Source organism: Erinaceus europaeus, chromosome 10 (assembly GCF_950295315.1).
Source record: "Erinaceus europaeus chromosome 10, mEriEur2.1, whole genome shotgun sequence".
NCBI classification, from domain to species: domain Eukaryota; kingdom Metazoa; phylum Chordata; class Mammalia; order Eulipotyphla; family Erinaceidae; genus Erinaceus; species Erinaceus europaeus.
Genome location: NC_080171.1, coordinates 16,140,664 through 16,161,741, shown reverse-complemented (window position 1 = coordinate 16,161,741; position 21,078 = coordinate 16,140,664). Strand labels below are relative to the sequence as shown.

Sequence of the window (21,078 nt, the reverse complement as noted above, 5' to 3'; positions counted from 1 at the left end):
TGGCAGCAATGGGCTGGATAATTAGCCAGGAATTAGGGTTTCTATTACAGCCAGGAGGCTGCTCCAGCTGATTTATCACCTGAATAATTTACTGTGATTGAAAGGAAATTAAAATGAACTCCATTTGACAACTGTGAGCTTTTATGGGCTTTAGTGAAGGCTCAAAAGCCAGATTAATAGCCTGGTGTTGGTTAATAGTCTGCCGAGAGTAAATAAGGCAGGCTGTGCTCTGCCGGCAGCCTCCTGCTGCCGGGCTCCTGGAAGAGGAGGAGGCCTGGCTGGCTCGCTCGCTGATGCTGACGGCGGCAGCCTGCGTCAGCCGGAGTTTGACTGAAATAGATGCTGTTGCTGGAACCACACGCAGACAGACACGCCACCAGCAGTTGTGGTAGTGGTGATGTTTTTCCTTCTGCTTTTTGTTTTTGTTTTTCCTCTTCTCCTCCAAAGTGATTTTTACTCATCCCACATGTAGGAAAAACATAATTGCTTTTTCAATAACCATTTTTGAAATGGAAGCGTTTCATTGGCCCCCGGGAGCGTGTGTGCATTCACCCCTCCCATCCAGGACTTCCAGAGCCCACCCAGCCAGGGCAGAGCTTGGAGGGGAAAGGTGCGGGCAGTGCCTGGCAGGGCCTCAGCCTGGCTCCCAAAAGTAGTCCTTAGGAGGGTTTGGCCACCCAGATCTGTGTGGCAAGACACTGAAACGCTGGAAAGGCAGACAGGTGCTGACTGCCAAAGGCCACTTCTGGATACCAGTCCGTGAGAAAACTGGCTTGAGAATCACTTGGGTAGAGAGGCCCGTGTGACTATCTTGCAAAAGATGAAAACAGTAGAGCCTGAGATCCAATTCTAGTTCTGTGGCCTTATGGAAGCAGAGAGATGAATTTCACAGATGGTGGAGCGGTATTTTGTGTACTCTCATTCTCTCTCTCCCTCTCACCATCTCTCTCATTCTGAAAATGGAGGGGGGGGCTCATGTTGCCAGGGATATGGCTCAGTGACAGTGTGGTCCCATGGCAACATAAAAACTTGGTTCAGCCAGGCAATGGTACCTCTGGTTGAATATACATGAATATACATGCACAAGGACCTAGGTTCAAGCCCCCGGCCCCCACCTGCAGTGAGGAAGCTTTCGTAGTAGTGAAGCAGTGCTGCAGGTGTTTCTCTGTCTCTCTCACTCTCTGTAAAATTGGCCTCACAATCTTGTCCAGCCCGCTTAGTGACCTTAACAGTGAGAGTCAAATGAGAGAATGAATTTGAAGGATTAATGAAAATTGTATAGTATCATGCCCATGGAAGGAATACCCCTGTTACTGATAGGCTGCTACTATGCTAGTGCCAATGTGAACAAAAGCATAATGATTATGACCACAGGAAACTGAGGTCCAGAAAAAAACATGGCTGGACCCACAGGGCACAACCAGGACTCCAATGAGATTCCTCCAATTTCAGGGCCAGTGAGCACTCATTCTCCCCATCGGGCTGTCTAATGAAACCAGTAGCAAAGCCCCCGCACCTCCCCCCCCCAACACACACACCACTAGAGCTTGGAGACAGGGACCCAGACCACTTGATCTGCTCACAAACAAAAACTGGACTTCCTAGCGTCATGCTGCCCTAGAACTCTCAAGGCAAAGCAGAAAGCCAGTGTGAGGGGCTCAAGGAACCTGTACCCTTGACGCATCCCTTCCCAACCTGCAGGCCCTTGCTCAGCCTTCATTATCTAAAGTGATTGGGAATCAGGAACGAGGGTATGTCATTCATAGTCCAGTGCCTGTGTGTGTGCCCAGCAGCCCCACGGCCTCACCTTCCATCTCTTCTCATTATGGTGCATTACAGGGAGGTGAAGCAGATTAACCAGAAAACACTGAGTCAGTCACTATCCCTGTAGTGGCTGCAGGCCCCGCCTCAGAGCCCTCACAGCCAGAGCCAGGCAGTGTGTCTGCCTCATTCTGAAGGACATTGCACAGCGAGACAGCTAGTAACAGAGCCCTCACAGTTCAGAGCTCCCCACCTCCCAGGCCCTATCTCCAGATAGACCTGTCTGTCTGTCCCCCAACATCTCAACATCTTTTCCAGATCTTTCTCCTGGATGTCCCCAGACTGAAGCAGCTACATCAAAGAGGCCCACAGATTCTCCTCCCTGGCCCTGCAAGTTCTGAATCTACACCATGCTGCCCCTGAGTGTGTGTGTGTGTGTGTGTGTGTGTGTGTGTGTGTGTGTAGACAGAACTGATGTCAAATTCCTCCTCCCTCCCCTGAGTGCCCAGCTCTGTGCTAGGCTTACAGTCAGCATGTAAGAATTATGCTAGCTAGGGAGTCAGGCGGTAGCGCAGTGGGTTAAGTGCACATGGCGCAAAGCATAAGGGCCGGTTTACGGATCCCGGTTCGAGCCCCTGGCTTCCCACCTGCAGGGGTGTTGCTTCACAGGCGGTGAAGCAGGTCTGCAGGTGTCTATCTTTCTCTCCCCATCTCGGTCTTCCCCTCCTCTCTCCATTTCTCTCTGTCCTATCTAACAACGATGACATCAGTAACAACAACAATAATAATACAACAAGGGCAACAAAAGGGAAAAATAAATAAATAAATGAAATTTTTAAAAAAAGAAATATGCTAGCTAAATGAGAGAGTGAGTGTCTGAACAAGTGAGTGAATGGCTACACGGATGATGACTTTTGGACTCTTCCCAATGACGAAGCCCTGTAGTCTCTGCTCAGTGTCTCTGAGCAGGTGAAGCTAAGTGATCCACGGCCACAGCCTGAGTTTCCGTGTGAAACACAGAGAGGGGAAGCACAGCCTGTCACACTGAACTAGGGGTTAAGTAAACACAGATTTCATATAAGTGTTGGTAGAGGTGGGTTCCATAGCAAAGCTTAGATTCTCTTGTGACCAGCTAAACCCTGCCCTCTGGCTAAGCCTTCCAAATATATATATAAATTATATGATTCTGTCAATGGTGAAAAGATAAGTTTTTCTTCCAGATCCTGGTGGGAAAGATTCTCATCCAAGGGAGTTTCTCCAGTTGAATCCCTTTTCTTCTTCTACCATTTTCAGGTGAAATGTGGCTTTAGCCACCTTTCAGAAGGGCTCTCTGGACAACAGAGCAAGCGGCGTGTGCTGAAAGCAGTCTTCTCCATGCAGCGAAGAAGCCAGAGTGTACTGGCCAGCTCTGCCCAGAATAGACAGCTATGCCATTCCTGAAGGAGATTCACTCCACTTACAGGAGACAGACTGAGTTCCCACCCACAACCTATACACCAGCTCCTTCTTGTCCCCTCAGCCTGTTCCTCAAAGCCCAGTCACACCCAGCCACACCCAGCCACACTCAGCCACACCCAGCCACACCCAGCCACACCCAGCCCAGAGCTTTTGCACTTGTTGCTTCCCCCTTCTACTGGTTCCACCCAACTCGGGACTCAGCATAACTGTGCATCCTCAGGCCAGTGAAATAGCTCACTTGCATAGTGCACTGTTTTATCATGCGTAAGACCTAGATTCAAGCCTGGCTCCCAACATATGGAAGGAAATTTTTGTGTGTAGTCTCTGTCTTTTAATATTTTATTTATTTATTTACTTATTTATTAGATAGAGACAGAGAGAAATTGAGAGGGGAGTGAGAGAGAGGGAGAGAGACAGAGATACCTACAGCACTGCTTCACTGCTCTAAAGCTTCCCTTCTGCAGATGAGGACCAGAGACTTGAATCTGGGTCCTTGTACATGATAGCATGTGCACTCAACCAGGTGCACCACCACCCAGCCCGTAATGAGTCTCTCTCTCTCTCTCTCTCTCTCTCTCTCTCTTTCTCTCTCTCTCTCCCTTTGCCTCTCTGTCTCTATTTAAAAATTAATAATAATAATAATATGTACATCCCCTAGGAGGCCACTTGACTTTCAGTCATTATCCTCAGACATGTGGACTTCAATACCTGGCACATCTGTAACTCAAGGCTCTTAGGATAATTCTGATTGGCTGTGATTCTTTCACACACCTGCAGGTCCCAGAGGGCAGGCCCAAACCTGTCTTGTCCACTGATGCGCCTGGTTCCAGGTCTTGCCACAGACATATGTTGAGTGAAGACATGACCTGCTGGGAGATCTTAGCCACGGTTCGTTGCTTTTCTGGACCTCTGTTTCACCCTCTAAAAGCAAAGTGGCTAGAGAGCCCCCCTCCCCAGCCCCCTAGAAACTGCTCAAGAACAAGCAGACCACCACAGAAGGGTGGTCCGTAAGGCTCTGCTCCCTCCTCGCCTTCCACGGTCCTCTCTGGCATGGCTCCTCTGTATGAGAGGTTTATACCGGCCTATATGGCATGGAACCACTCTCTGGAAAACTTTAGAAGAGTGACCTGGTTCACACGGAGAAGAAATTCAGTGAGGTCAATCTTCAGCAGCCACTGCCGCCGCCTGCAAGATGCTAGAGAAGGAAGGCTCTGTGCACATCGGCAGGAAGCAGACCTGAGCAGCCCGTGCAGGGCAGGCGGCATAGGCTGGGTGGCAGAAAAACATCTCCTGAACTGAAGCTGGGGCTTTGAAGACCTTCCCCAGCCCCTGAGAGCCTCTCCCTGGGCAGTCACAGATCAGGGCCCTGCTCCTCAGGGGTCAGCCGCCTTCCCCCCACCCCCCACCAGTACATGGCTCTGATGGGGGCTCATCCAGACACTTCTCCACTTTCAGATTCTTCCATTCAGGCTCTAAATGTACCCCGGGGGAGCTGACATGGGGGCTGAGCATGGGGTACACACCCAGCACCTTCACACCATGGTGTATATCACACAACCTATGTGTTTCCACTTTCACCCTGACTGGGAGATACAGTGACCCAAGACCATTCCAGTGGGGAAAAAAAAAAAAAAGGCCTAGGAAAGAAAGCCATCAGCAATGGCAGTGCTTCCAGTAAAGTCTTGTGGCCCTGACAAGCCAGAGAAATAAAGGCACTAGGGCAAGAGGTTGCTGGAGCCCCAGGCCTCACATCCTCCTGGCTTTATGGGTGCTGTGACTAGCCAAGGCCAGATGAGAACAGGACAAAGGCCACCTGAGAGCAGAACCTGGCATCTCACTCACACCCTGTCAGATGCCTTTGGGAGGACTCCCCCTGTATTTGGGCAGCAGGTGTGGGAGGCATTGAGTCACGAGGTGTACCTGCTCCGGCTTGATGGGCTCCGTGGTGGTGAAGATGTCTGAGTAGTGCTGCCTCTCAAACACACGATCAAGCACCTCTAGCTGCTGCTGCGTGAACAGGTCTCCCCGCATCTGCTTCCGGAGGAAGTCTCTACCCGGCAGTGAGTGGCCATTGGGCACAGGAGACTCCTGAATACCTTCGATGAGCATTGAGAGAGAGGAGAGGGAAGTGGAGGTTACACAGGTTGTTTAAGAAAGACATGTCAGACCCTGAGATGTGGAGGAAGACCTGAGAACACCCCCTCCACCACCCCTACACAGAGAGAGAGAGAGACAGACAGACAGACAGACAGAGAGACAAGCTTGGGTCACTCTGCAGATTAGTGCAGAGCCAGCCTCCCACAACGATATGCCCTTTGAACATGCAGCATCTCGCCTAATCTTCACTAGAATTCCGATTTAGCTGACAGGATTTTTCCCCATTTTGTGAATGAGCAAACTGAGGCCTAGAGAGATGAAATGATTTGCTAGCCGTTGGAGCTCAAGTTGACTGAAAGACTTAATCACCAGAGGCCACCTCCCCTAGACTCACTGAAGACTACTTTTGAGGTACAGTCTTGTCCCAAAGTGAATGCCTTCACCCAATACATTTGCCACCACAGAATGTCAGTAAACCACTGGGTTGGGAAGGGTGTAAGGAAATGTTCTCTCAGCCCAGTCTGATGGGAGTCGATTAACCACACAGTGTGATAGACATTTAACCAAACCCATCAAGTCCACAAAGGCACATTCCCCCTTACCAGAGCAACGGTGCTTCAGGGAATTGATTTGACAGCAAGACTTATACATATGGTACATGATATATATCCAAAGTTCTAGTAGCAAAAGACTAATAATGACCTAAGAGTTTATTCGCAGAGACAAGCTGAATATGGCAAATTCACAAGGTGTACTGCTAAGTGGCAGCCAAAGGAAAGAAGACTCCTTCTGAGAATGGATACAAAAAGAGCTTCAAGATTCACTGTTGGTCAGGGCAGGGGTGGGGGGGTAGATAGCATAATGGTTATGCAAACAGACTCTCATGCCTGAGGCTCCAAAGCCCCAGGTTCAATCCCCTGCACTACCATAAGCCACAGCTGAGCAGTGGTCTAGGATGGGGGAGAGAGAGAGAGAGAGAGATTCATTGTTATATAAAAAATAAGTTCAGCACTGTGTATAGAATATATAACTTGTCTCATAAAAAATAATGCTTTAAAAACAAACAAACAAAAAAAATAATGCTTTTACTTTAATGCTGACTCTTTAGTCACTATCAGGACATTCAATCAGCTGGGCCCTAATTGGGGAGTCCTGAGATTCCCAACCAGACATTATGGGCCTAGACTTCAAATAAATCCCTCTCTCCATTGTTACCAGTTAGGAACAACAAAATAGACCCCTTTGTGGGTCCCCATAGGGCCTTGCCCTCAACTTGGACCAACAATGGTAAAGAATGTTCCATCCTCTAAAGGAAGGATGAACAACATACCCTATGCTACACCTGAGGAAGATGGACCCTGAAATTGGGGCAACTTGGAACGTTCCTACTCAAGACCACAGAATGTGAGCTCAGATCTAGAGGTATGCAGAGGTCTCATAGGCTCCTAAGCTGAATATGGGGCCAGACCAAATCAAATTGATGGGGTTTACAGTCAACAATATTTATACCCCTTTCCCATATTAGGGAGCTACTCTCTTCCCTGATCCAGTTTTTTGGTCCTTTTCTAGCCATGACATCATCCCCAGACAATAACTTGGATCCACCTGCATATCAGATTTCAGGCTCAGGGGGAGAAAGAAAAAACCTGTATAGCCACAGGCCCTTTGGAATATAACTAAAATATGCTTACTAGCTATCTACAAAATGGAAGACACCCCCCCCCCCCGCAACTCTTCATCTGCACTATTCCAGCCTTTAGGTTCATGATTGTTCAACAATTTGTTTGACTTTGTATGTTAACTCTCTTTTAAGTCACAAGGTTCCATATGCTAGCACGATGCCAAACTTTGTATGTTAACTCTCTTTTCAGTCACAAGGTTCCATATGCTGGCACGATGCTGACCAGACATCCCTGGACAGACAACCCCACCAATGTGTCCTGGAGCTCCGCTTCCCCACAGCCCTTCCTCACTAGGGAAAGAGAGAGACAGGCTTGAGAATATGGATCGACCTGTCAACGCCCATGTTCAGTGGGGAGCAATTACAGAAGCCAGACCTTCAGTCTTCTGCATCCACAATGACCTTGAGTCCATACTCCCAGAAGGTTAAAGAATAGGAAAGCCATCAGGGGAGAGGATGGGATATGGAGATCTGGTGGTGGGAATTGTGTGGAGTTGTACCCCTCTTATCCTATGGTTTTGTCAATACTTCCCTTTATAAATTAAAAAATATATATATCACCATCAAAAAATATGCTTTATATACATTTTATATATATTAATATACATGAATATATGTATTTTTCTCTGCTATCTGAGAGTAAAAAACTATTGATATAACTTGGTAGATTACTTGAGAGGGGGCTGAGAATGCTCAAAATTTTTCATATAAATTAGTGATAACAGCACTCCCGGATACCCAAAATAACCTATCAGAGCATACTAAATAGGAACATTCTACTCTCAGATAGCAGGGAATTTAGAGATTAGACTAGATAGATAAGTAGATAAATAGACACCTATGGATTGATACAGAAAAGAATAATATTCAAAGGAATTCAGGAAAGAAATATTAGAAACATATAGAATGGTTAGCCATTCAGGGAAGTGGGGACTGATGGAGGCAGGAGGGAGAGAGATTTTTCCACAGCATGCTTTTTTGGTTTGGTTTGGTTCAGTTTGGTTTAGTTGCAGAACTTCATATGTTTTGCCTTGTCAAAAGCAAATTACAAAAAAAAAAATAGTACAAGGATACATTCTCGGGAGTCTGGCAGTAGCACAGTGGGTTAAGCACACATGGCGCAAAGCACATGGGCCGGTGTAAGGATCACGGTTCAAGCCCCGGCTCCCCGCCTGCAGGGGAGTCACTTCACAGGTGGTGAAGCAGGTCTGCAGGTGTCTTTCTTTCTCTCCCCCTCTCTTCCCCTCTTCTCTCCATTTCTCTCTGTCCTATCTAACAATGACAACATCAATAACAACAACAATAGTTACAACAACAATAAAAAAGACAAGGGCAACAAAAGGGAAAATAAATAAATAAAATATATATAAAAAAGGAATATATTCTCTTTGCATGTCCCATTTTGTTATCTACTCATACTATAATAGTTGCTCGTAATGACACTGCAAAGAAAAGGTTGTGACTTATCAATCAAAAAACAGGAAGCAGGGAGATAGTACAGTGGCTTGAGCAACAGACTCTCATGCCTGAGAATCTGAGATTCCAGGTTTAATTCCCCAACACCACCATAAGCCAGAGCTGATCGGTGCTCTGGGGGGTGGGGGAGGTGCTCTGGGGGGTGGGGGAGGACCCAAAGGCAAGGAAGCAAAAGTTCCCAGAGAGGAAATGGCCTCAAGGTTGTCACCTGCAACATTTTGCAGGACCAGAAACGCTGCTGAAACCCAGGTCCAGCGGCAAGACCTCTGTCTTTTTTAAGGGGAAGCCCAGGGGAAGCCTGAGTCCTCTCACTGGCAGGTGCCTCACATAAAACCTTCCCCAGTAGCCTAGCCCAGGTGCCCCCCAGACTTCACCCAACCAGTCAAACTTCCCCACCCCCATGAGAGGAACGAAGCCAAACCCAGGAACGGTGGGATGCTGTGTCATGGAAATACTGCCCAAAAGACAGTATGTCCCTAACGGTCCTATCTGGGGGGCAACAATAATCCACAGTCTGACGGCTGAACAAAGACACTAGCTCTGTCTGCTCATAAGTGTTGATTTTGAGAGTCTCATGTAGAGTCCCTCCAGAGGGCTGACAGCTTAGAGCACCACAGCATCGTAGAAGGCCTTCAGATCCCAGGTCAGTTTTGACCCAAGAAGACACTGTAGGTTTGCTTCTCCTCAACCTAGAGCCTAGGTTCCTCCTCTTCCTTTTGTGATACTAGCCATACATGTGACAAGTCCTTGCTCCTTCCCCTGGGACATCATTCTCAGAGTTCCTTATGCCATCAGATCCTTCACCCCAGGGTAGGGTCAATCTTACAAGGACATCAAAGCTAGCAGGATGTAGTACATATGCCACATGGCCCATCTGTGCCCTACTCTGTGCCCCCATGAGGTGACAACTACCAAATGACCCCATTACACACACAGACACACACACACACACACACACACACACACACACACACACACACACACACACACACACACACTGCTTTATCCTCCTCAGTTACTGCTTTGACTTTTCATTCTGTCACCAAATACTCCTGCCTAATCTTGGCCATGGCCCAGCCTCTAGAGCTCCCATCAATTTTCTCCGTCAGAGACCACATTTACTTTTAAAAGACTTTCCTTGGGACAGGGTGGTGGTGCAAGCCGTGGTCCCCACCTCCAGGGGAGAAGCTTCACCAGCACTGGAGCAGTGCTACAAGGGCCTCTCCTCTCTACCTCTTCCTCTCTCTTGCCCTCTGTCTCTCACCCTCTGTAGAGAGAGAGAAGAGGAGAGGAGGGAAGAGGAGGGGAGGAGAGGGGAGGGGAGAAGAGGGAAGGATAGGAAAAGGGATCACTAGAATTGGTAGTCATGCAGGCACTCAGCCCCAGAGACAACCTTGGTGGCAAATAAATAAATAAAAGTAAAAGACTTTCCCTGTCCATCGACTTCACTAAAATCTCCCTTCCCCAAGCAGGCCCAAGCTCCTTCCTACTAGACAGTTCCTAAGATTTTCCAAGGTCTCATCCTTTCCTCCCCCCACAGGCCAGTGTCCACCTCTGCCCTCATCATTGCGTACTCCTTCAGACATGCCCCAATTCACACATGTCTTCAGCCTTGGTCTTCCCCCCTGGGGTTCACAAGCTAGATCTTTGCACACCTCAGAGTCCTGGAAAGTCATAGTGTCACCTTCACTGAGAAATCTCAGAAAGAGTGGTGACTTGTGAGGGCCCTGCAAGCCAGAGCACTGCCTGGTCACCCAGTAGGGCCCTCAACAAATGAATGGCTCAGGCACATGGCTGGCTCTGGCCTCTCTCTTGAAGGCCAGCCTCCCCCACCCAGGTGGCCTTGTTTTTCCTCCAGAAAGGCTTATGGCACCTACTCTCGCTTTCTGAAAATCGGCCTCAGCACACATAGTGGGGTCTGGGAGTTTCTGAGTGACCCACAATCCAAGTGGAGACCCGCAGGCTGGGAAAAGTGACCTCGGCAGCATTCTCTGTAACTGTCACCGTTCTTGCTGCTCTCTGTCTCTGTCTCACACTACCGCCACCTGCTTTATTTCTCTACTGGGGATGGAAGTAAAGCACAGCCTGTTCCTTTATGCAGATGTCTGAAGTCTGTTGTTTCCTTAAGAAGGCTTTGGACGCTCATAAGCGTGTCATCACTTATTCACTTCGCAAATACTGATTAAGTATTTACACTGTGCCAGTAAGGTTTCTTTTATTGTTTTAAGGTTTATTTATTTAACAGAGAAAGGGGAAAGAAAGAGAACCAGAGCAGCTCTCTAAACATTTGGTGCCAAGGAACAAATTCCAGAGTTCAAGCTTGAGAGCCTGGCACTCTAGCCATTAAACAGCCTCCCAGGCCACAAGCAATATTTTTTGTATTACCTTTATTTATTTATTGGATAGAGACAGCCAGAAATTGAGAGTAAATGGGGTAATAGAGAGAAAGGGGGGCGGACGGTGGCACACCGGGTTAAGCACATGTAGTGCAAAGCACAAGGACCAGAGCGAGGATTCCAATTCGAGCCACCAGCTCCCCACCTGCGGGGGGGTAGCTTCACAAGCAGTGAAGCAGGTCTGCAGGTATCTGTCTTTCTTTCTCCCTCTCTATCTTCTCCTCCCTTTTCAATTTCTCTCTGTCCTATCAAAAAAAAAATCGGGGGGAAAAAAAACAGCTGCAGGAGCAGTGGATTCATAGTACAGGCACAGAGAGAGAGAGAGAGAGAGAGAGAGAGACTTACAGAACTGTTTCACCACTCACAAAGCTTTACCCCTGCAGGTAGGGACTGGGGTCTTGAACCCAGGTCCTTACGCATTGTAACGTGTGTGCACAAACCTGGTGCGCCACCACTCGGCCCCAAGTAATATTGTTTAAGTAAATGCAGTAATGGCCAAGACAGGCCATCAAGTAGTTTAATCAAGTACTCACACAAACAGACATGGTCACAAACTGTGATTAACGCTAAATAGAAAAGTCTAGAAACAATGCCTGTGGCCACATATAATGGGAGAAAAACGGGAGCTCCTGAGGTGAGTTGGGAAGCATCCCAGGAGGAAGTTGTCTTTGAACACAGAGAAGAAGCTAAGAGGTGCACAGCACAAAGTGGGTGAGGATACAGAGAGGGTGCCAGGCAGAGAACACCTCCTGTTTCAAGACCCAGCCATGAGGAGTGAGCGGAGCAGAGGGAGACCTCAGAGACTCTGGAGCAGCAGGCAGAGGGCAGATACTGCAGCCAAGAGCCACGGGGAGGCTGTGACAGGTGGACTGGGCCTGGAGGAACTGGGGAAACAACAGTTCCCCCCAACACACACACACACACACACACACACACACACACACTCACACATTTCTCAGCCCCAAGGCCTGATGTGCTAGTTCCTTTAAGTCAACCTGGTTCCCTAAACCAGGGGCAGGCAACAATGAATTTTGCACCAGTTGGAGTTTGAGACGAGGAAGGGAGTGCATCTGTCATCCATAGGGAATCCATCATGTGGAAGATAAACCATCCTCAATGGCCTGTTACAAGAACGGGCGCAGGCCTCAGACACACACACCACCTCCTCACCTCCTCCAGAAAGCCTTCCTTTTGCCCCAGCTACTTCATCTCCTCCTTGTCTCCTTTCCCTCGAGAGTCAAGTCTCCAGGGCCTCTACTCCCACCCTGAACTACTAGTTACCCTTGGAGTAGGGGGGGAGTAGCGGTGGGAGTTAACTCACCCTTGTCTGTTGCACATGGAACCGCAATGCCTATGACAACCACCATTGTTCCATAGGTCTGGGCTGAAAGCATCAGGATCATTTCATCTGATCTCATTTCATCCATCCATCCATCCATCCATCCTTCCATCCATCCATCCTTCCCTCAACCAGCCTTAGTGAGCAGCCATTGTGCTGATGCTAGGTATTACAGAACTGAGCTAAAGCTGGCCCAGCCCTATCCCAGAGGAGTGATGTCCTGATGAGGAGATAAACATTAACTGGGAAGCAATCAGACCAGGAAGGTGGAGGTATCAACCAGGACAAACACTTTGACAGAGAGGCTCTCAGTTGGGAGGCTGGGTGGTTGCACACCTGGTTAAGCACACGTAGTACTAAGCACAAGGACCTATACAAGGATTCACGCAGGGATTGAGGTTCAAGCCCCTACTCCCCACCTGCAGGGAGGAAGCTTCACAAGCAGCGATACAGGGCTACAGGTGTCTCTCTTTCTCCCTCTCTAACTCCCCCTCCCCTCTCAGTTTCTCTCTGTCCTACTCATAAAATGGGGGGAAAAAAATGGCCACCAGGAAAGGTGGATTTATAGTGCCAGTACCGAGCCCCAGTGATAACCCTGGAGGCAAAAAAAAAAAAAAAAAAAAAAAGAAAGAAAGAAGCTCTCAGTTGGCAAGGGCCAGTGAGTGACATGAGCAGCCTGTCTCAGGGCGGTGCACACAGTGGGTACACAGCTGAGGTGAACCAGACAAGCCAACAACATGCTCTGCAAAGCGCCAGAATGTCTGCCCCCAGCCAGGGCAGATCCGAACCCCCGTGGCCTCCAGCAGCAGCCTCCCCAGTGCTTCTCATCTGTGTCACAGAGATGCTATCTGACTTCATCTGGGAATGTGGCCTTGGAGACAAGCTGCAGAAATGCTCAGCCCAATTTTATTCCAGGGAAGAAAATCTGAACACACAATGAGATGCTATGCTTAAATATATGGACAGGCCTGGGTGGAAGTACAAAGGTATACAGGGGGCACGGTATCTTTAAATCTTTATTTTTCTACTCCAAATCAAATAATATGTAATAGACCCAGTGCTGGGCTTAGTCAACCATGGCTCATAGAATTAACATTCTGGAAGCTAGCTTCAGGGGAGCAAGGGGCAGGAAGCCCCGTCTCGAGCAGCAAAGAAATGCTGGCTTTAAATTTCAGGTTAAACCAATGTTATTCACAGCCCGGCTTTGAAGCTAAAAGCTTTACACAGTCGGGTCTGGTCACGCAAAGGGGGAGGAAACAAAATAGCCTCAGATTCCCATCTGTCAAGAGGAAGCTGTCTCTTGTGTGTCTTAAAAGATCATAAACCCATTGCGTTTTCTTCAGAGCACGGCAGATTCAGGGGGTTAGCATTTTTCTTGGAGGGTTCTGGTTTTTTTCTCTAAAAAAAATCATCATGCATTTTATGTGTGCCCAAGCTCACTGAGATCAAAAAAGTAAAAACGAGCAGGAATCTCCATAATCCTTTCTGGCATCACAGCCATTGGGGATACAACCCCCAAGAAGGCTTAGGGGCCTCAGAAAAGGAGGCAAAAGCTCTGATTCGATTGCCAGTCTCCCTACAGAGCCTAGACACAAACTAGAGCCTTCCCAGAACCTCCTTCACTTTCACAGTGGCTAGTTAGCATAGCAGGGCCCAATGGCCAAATGATTAGGAGCCAGCAGAGTTGGGTTCTAACCTCAGCCCTGCCTCTACCTACTGTGTGGGCCCAGGCAAATTTCTTACCCTCTCTGGAGAGACCCCACCAATAAACAAACAACCTCAATTCAGTCATTTCTAACTATTTTCACTCTCAATCCACCTAGATTTTGTCTACTAAATAGTTTTACATGAGCCACAATTTATTTTCCCTGTGGGATTGTTTGTGCAGTCTCTTTTTAATTATTATTTGATGGGACAGTGATAAATTGAGATGGAGAGAGAGAGAGAGAAAGAAACATTTTACCATTTGTGAAGCTCCCTCCCTGCAGGCAGGGAGTGGGGGCTTGAATTCAGGTCCTCACACATGTGTGCAGTCTTTATAGGGGGCCTCTCCCAGTATTCACTCTGTCCCTCCTTGGGGGTCCCATTCTCTTTGTCAACAGTTGGCTGAGGACTAGACATGGGAGGCAAGACCTGCTGGGGTCTGCTTCTGAAAGAAAGTGAGACGCAAGGACACTCTTCTTCCTTCACTAAGAAGTATTACCCCTTCATCTTTTTATTTTTTAATTGTGCAAATAACTCCCAGACCCCAGGACTTCTATGCTGTACTACAACATCTCTCACCCATACCCCAGGGCTCCAGGGCTCCTCCAGATCTTGACCAGAGTTTTGTGGTAGCTGACATCCAGCCATTCTGTTCCTTCTTACCAACAGACCCAGGTGCCCGCCACGCACCCAGTCCTGCCTGCCCCGGTGAAGGTGGGGGGCAGAGCTGGGTCTTGATGGCTCACCTGTCAAGAGAGGCTGGAGCCAGGGGACCTGGGGAGTTAGTGCTTCCAACATGGGTCAAGTGAACCCAGGGACCTTGTGGTTTTCTCAGATGGCTGCAGTGGCTAATTCTAGAACAACCTCTAAAGACCACCCAGATCAGACCACGCTAATTTGCAGCTTTAAGAAAGTGCTTCAGCTTGCTATGTGGAAAACTGAGAAGTGTTGCAAATGTACAAACGACTGTATTTTACTGTCAGCTGTAAACCATTAATCTCTGCAGTAAAGAAAAAAATAAATAATTAACTTAAAAAGAAAGTGCTTCAGGAATGAAGTGGTGGCTCACCCTGTAGAACTCATCTGCTACCATGTGTGAAGACCTGGGTTCAAACCCCTGGTCCACACCTACAGGGGAGAAGCTTCACGAGCAACGGTGCAGATGTCTCTCCTTCTCTCTTTTTCTCTTACTCTATTGCTTTTTCTCTCTTCCTTCTTTTCTTTCTTTCTTCCTTTCTTTAAGATAGTGATAAAGAGAGGAAGAGAGTGAAAGTTACCACAGCCCAGAATGACATTCCTTCAATGTGGTGGAGACTGGGCTTGAACCTGGATAATGCACATGGCAAAGCATTGCACTATCCAGGGGCTCCGTGGTGGCACATCTAGTTTACTGAACATATTACAAAGTGTAAGGACCTGGCTTCAAGTCCCCAGCCCTCCACCTGCAGGAGGAAAGCTTTGTGAGTGGTAAAGCAAGGCTGCAGGTGTCTCTCTGTCTCTCTCTCCCTCTCTGTTTCCCCCTTCCTCTTGATTTCTGCCTGTCTTTATCAAATAAATAAAGATAATTTTTTTAAAGCAGCTGAGCTATTTTGCCAGCCCCTCACTACTTCTTTCTATCTCACGCTCTATGGAAAGAAAAATATGGCTACTGGAAGTGATGGAGCAGTGCATGTACCGAGCCCCAGTGATAACCTTGGTGACAGAAGAAAAAGAGATTTCTCCTGATGTAATGAGAACTTGTTGACAACAACATTGAGTCCAGGATTTCTCCATAGGAGGGCTAGGCATGACTCTCTGGGTGAGAAAAAGAAAAGGTAGGCTATTTGTTCTAGGGCTATCTTAGCCAATGAATGTTAAAAGCAAACAGCTGGGGAGTCAGGCGGTAGCACAGCAGGTTAAACGCACGTGGTGCAAAGCGCAAGGACCGGTTAGGATCCCAGTTCGAGCCCCTGGCTCCCCACCTGCAGGGAGTCGCTTCACAGACGGTGAAGCAGGTCTGCAGGTGTCTCTCTGTCTCTCTTCCTCTCTATCTCCCCCTTCTCTCTCAATTTCTCTTTGTCTATATCCAGTAACAAATTAATTAATTAATTAACTAATTAATTAATTAAAAAAGGAACCAGCTGGCCTATTTAATATATCTGTTATTTTTTTTTATCTTTTTTTACACTTTATTTATTTATTATTGGATAGAGACAGAGATAAATTGAGGGGAAGTGGAGGTAGAGATGGAGAGAGACACTTGCAGCCCTGCTTCACCACTCATGAAGCTTTCCCCCTACAGGTGGGGACCAGGGGCTTGAACCTGGGACCTTGCACTCTGTCGTGTGTGTGCTTAACCAGGTGCACCACCACCCGGCCCCTATATCTGTGTTATTATTCCAGCAAAATGCCCTGCAAACAAATGAGGGGACATCGCCTGTCCTTAGCAAGGAGTGGAGGTGAATGGAACACAGGCTTATCCAAGCTCCCCTGACCAGTGCTCACACTAGCTGGAGCATTGAGCCAAGGCAATTTTACATCCTTACGTTTCATGGAGCCTCAGAACATCTGTGTGAGGAACTTACTGTCTCTCATTTTACCACCGTGGAAACTGAACTCTGAGGCTGACTGAGAGCTTCCAGCTGAGATCTGCACCAGGGTCTCTTATCTGTATAGCCAGCCTGCTGTCCACATCACCGAGCTCCTCATGCCAGTGACTAGGACTACAGCCCTCAGTTTACTCACCCGTAAAAGGAGAGCAGTAGTCCAAGCAAGGGGCCATCTCTGGGGCTTCTAAAAGGATCGACGGAGAGAACCCTGTGACCATTTTGTGCATTGTAATGCCAGTCCCCCAACAATTAGCTGCTGTAATTATCATTTTCACAGGTTCCCCGTACCTGGTCCCAAGTCAGCCCACCCAGGCCTCCATGATCTGTCCCTCCATCAGGATAACCCCTGCTGTCACCCCCCCACCCCACCCCAAAAGCCACTCACTCCTTAAGGGTCCCTTCACAGTCACTCCAGGCCCTTGCTCATCAAGGGCCCAGCCTGAAAGTCACCTCCTCTCTGAAGTCAGCCTCCAATCCCAAGAGCTGGGTGCTCAGAAAAGTCATGGCACATTTTTTCACAGGAAAAAGTGTGGCGTGACTTTTCTGACAACCCCATAGCTGCCCTTTGCTCCATCCCCTCAGCAAGATGCACAGGCCATCATGGTGGTTGAATGTCCCTCCTCACAGCCCATCCTGTGAGCTTATTGCTCCCAGTGCCCCCACATGACAGTTGAGGAAGCTGGCACCCATAAAAGTTCCTGGGTCAAGGTCACAGCACACACGTGGCAGAGCACTTGCGTGCCACTTCACCTGTCTTGGTGTGAAGCTGAGAGCTTGGTGAACGTGGTCCAGCACACTGGGGAAGCCTGAGGGCCCCAAGCTCAGACAGGCTCAGGTGTGGAGCCTCGTTCTCTCACAAGCCTGTACTATTTGTGAAACTTCTTTAATCTCTCTCTCTATATATAACATGGGACAATGATGATGCCTTAGGTTGATGGAAAAATTGAATGAAAATAGATGCAGACAGCTTAGTATGGTACCTGGCACACAGTAAGTGTTCAATCAGCACATGATATTTCTAGGACTATTCTCTTTCCCTCTCCGTTCCTCTCTCCCTCCAGGGTCTTGTTACCTGCTTGATTCTACTGCTTCATATATATTTTTTAATTTCCTTTCAATTTAAGTTAAAAATAAACAAAGAGACAGAGACAGAAAGAAGAGTTCTGTTCACTGCACATAAAGCTTCCTCTTTGCATGGTGTTTCCATGTGGTTCCAGTGGCTCAAATCCGGGTCCTCACACATGGTCAAAAATCTTACCTACTGGGTGAATTATCTCCAGACCCCAAGATTCTTATTTCTTTCTTCCCCTGCATAGAGTATGAGTGCTCTGATCGTGGGGTGGGGTGGGGTGGGAGGTTGGGGGGGTTGCTAATCAGTGTTTGTTGACTAAATGAGTGACCCAGGAATCTGAATGGTTTGGAACATCTCAGTCTCTGGCATCATCTGAGATCTCAAAAGAAAAACGTCAGGAGTGACCTCCATTATATCAGTGACCCTCAAAGGACCAGATAAGGGTTGGTGTTCTACCTACTTCTAAGAAAGATATGATGCAGTTCATAAAAATTTAAGCAAAAGGATGATAAGTTATTAGAACCCAGATGAGCTCTAAGCTTCCTGGCAGCAGAGACCAGAAGGAAAAAAAGGATAAAATCATATATCATTCATAATCCAACAAGAACAACAAAATGATTCTAACACTCAGTATAATGCACAGAACTTCTGATCTCTGCACAGAGATTTTCGGAGGCTCACGGTTACTCAAGCTGAATAACAAGGAGAAGGAGTCCTGGGGGAGAGACCATCTGAGCCAGGTCACAGATAAGGGGAGAGCAGAAGGTCTATGTGAACCAAGTCCTATGTAGGGGGTGGGAGAGAGCAGGGGGCACAGCTGGAAATATCCCATAGCAGTCCAGAACCAAAGTTAATGTTCTGGGTGATTTTCTAGATCCCATCCTCTCCTAAGACTGACAGAAATCAAAGTGGCACAGAGGAAAATTCTATTGGCTCTATCATTATTCAGATATTAGTCTCACTCAATCTTTCTTTGCTGAGAAAGAAAACACAAAATTATAAAATAGCCAAATACATTCAGGTTCAACCCAAAGTGAATCTGATTGTGTCATGTGTTAGCTGATAAGCCAGAGACTGTCAGTCATGGAAAGGTCCTGAGGAGCAATAAGTCACACTCAGGAATGGCAGAAGGAGGCCAGACAGCATGAGAATTTGTCCATGTCCAAAAGGTAGATCTCTGGAAAACTGGGTCTAGAAAGGCATGAGACCCAGATTCCTACTCCAAATCTCATGAACCCATTTACCCTAAACAAGATGGACCAGAATCCCGCTAAGTATTTGGCCCTTGTTTTGGCACTTGAAGAGGCTTTATTTTATTTTATTTTATTTTATTTTATTTTACCATAGTATTGCTCAGCTTTGGCTTATGGTGGAGCTGAAGATTGAACCTAGGACTCTTGGTGCCTTGGGCACGGCAATCTTTTGCATAACTATTATGGTATCTCTCCAACTCAGAGTTTTTTTTTTTATCCCCTAGCCCTCCAACAAATGTAAACACCTGACTCATTCAAATGAAATCAGTAAGTGTTGGTAATCTGAGAAGCCGGTCCATCTAGCCAATTCATGATAGCAGCCAGTCGTTACACAGCACTTACTCTGTTTCAAGAACTGTCTTGAGTATCTGGTCTATTAATCTTCACAACAACCCAATAATGTCAAGCCTATCATTAAGCTCTCCCATTTTATAGATGAGAAAATTGAGGCCTGGAGGTGAGGGTTAATAACTTTCCTAGGTTGCACAGCTAAGAGATGGAATTGCTGTGATCCAATTCCGGGCTGTCTGACTGCATAATTTGCTCTTACCCCTACACTTAACCACCCCACTTACTCTAGGTTGGAGACAAGGGTGACTCATAAAGGCCCTCTGGAAAATATGATGCCTGGGTCTTCAGGATGAGTAGAAAGGAGTTAGTCAAAGAGGCAGTAAAGATGAATGGTATCCCACCCAGAAGGAACAGCGTGTGCAAAGGCCTGAAGGCGTAAGTGCATCATCCTATAATTCAGAAGAACTAGACAACGGAGCTTAGAGGGGCAGGAGAGCGAAGTGTCCAGCTGGATTCCAAGTGAAAGTGCATTACTGAAGATCTCATGGTGTCGAAAAGATAGGGTTGCATTGTGCTTGAATGAATCAAGATGACCTCAAAGAAAGTAATACCTTGTGTATTGCCATAGGACAAGTCTGTTCTCTCTCATCCATACTATCCAAGTTCATTACCTCATATGGGAGTACCTAATTACTCCGCCTTACAGAGAGCTATGCACACTAATTAGGAAGGATGTTAACCACCATTGTGAAAATATTCCAAAGCAAATGAAATATTACCAGGAGCAAAGGGTGATTTGTTTCAGTGGACTGTGCTTTTAAATGAGATCAAAGCATGCTACAGGCTCCATTTTAATTACACCTGCAAGGTTCTTGTGCATGCATTTCTTTTTCAGCTTTCAAACGCCCAGCGATCTGACTGTATCCCCCACACTGCACAGAAATAAAATAAAAGCTTTTTTTAAAGTCACATTTACTCTGCTATCTTTGCATTCCCGCCCCATCTGAGTTTTTAAATTACTGTCTTTATTTGCTTCCCAAGGACAAAAATAACTAAAAAGAAGGTTCATATTCTGAAGTGTATCTATCTGATCATTGCACAAATGTTTTCAGGAGAAATCACTATATTTCTCCAAGATGGGTATGGGTTTTTGTCATAGATCAAAGTAAGAGGGAGAAAAAAAAAAGATAAATCATCAGAGATCCAAAAATACTTTTCATTTGGAGGAGATATCAGGCCATTTCGATGGGGCTGATGGAGTCCCTGTTCTGTCTCCATTACCTGAGGCAGGCAGTCCCAGCCAGGAGCCAACCGCTGAGATTATAGTCCCCATAAGATGGCCCCCGATATATATATATATATATGATCTTCAACCTCTATTGATTGACCAATTTCACAAGCAAAGACTGGTGAAATGAAGCTGAAATGAACATCATGCTTTAACTCATTGAACCTATCAGGCCTGAGTTAATCTCACTGTCCACTGTCTCTGATAGAATTCAATTGATCAATCATGTTTCGGTGATAGTACCATTTCACTGGCTTATTGCTTCTTCATTTCAGAGCTTGACCTGTTAGATATACTCGAACTGGCTCGACTCCTCTTGGATATATAGAGATCAGCCTCTGTCTGCCAATGTGTGTCATCTCCTGTCCCCGTTGAAAAGAGCTCCAAGAGGCTTTTGTGTATCTCTGTGGTGTGTTTTCCCCATCAAACGCACACACGACAGTGGTGGGTTTAGCATGGCGTGGAGTCAAGCCAGTGAAAATCATAACATAATCTTCATTATGCACAGGTGTACCACCATCTCCTTTTTTGCATAGCTAAGTTGTTTGGACTCTATACTCAGTAGAACACACTCCTGTACAATATTAGAAAGCGTGTGTGTCTCAGCAGGGGAAGGTACAGCCAAAAGTAACAACTGCAGTCACAGCGATTACAATAGTCAGAGTATATGTCTA

General features: G+C 47.0%; 1 protein-coding gene across 1 annotated transcript in view; it reads right to left on the bottom strand.

The window, feature by feature from the left end:
• PAX5 (paired box 5) overlaps positions 1–21,078 on the bottom strand; it is a 223,791-nt gene that overhangs the window by 147,396 nt on the left and 55,317 nt on the right. Inside the window, exon 6 of the mRNA XM_060199172.1 lies at positions 5,140–5,315. Within this exon, the coding sequence (XP_060055155.1) occupies positions 5,140–5,315 (176 nt within the window). The remainder of the gene's footprint in view (positions 1–5,139; positions 5,316–21,078) is intronic.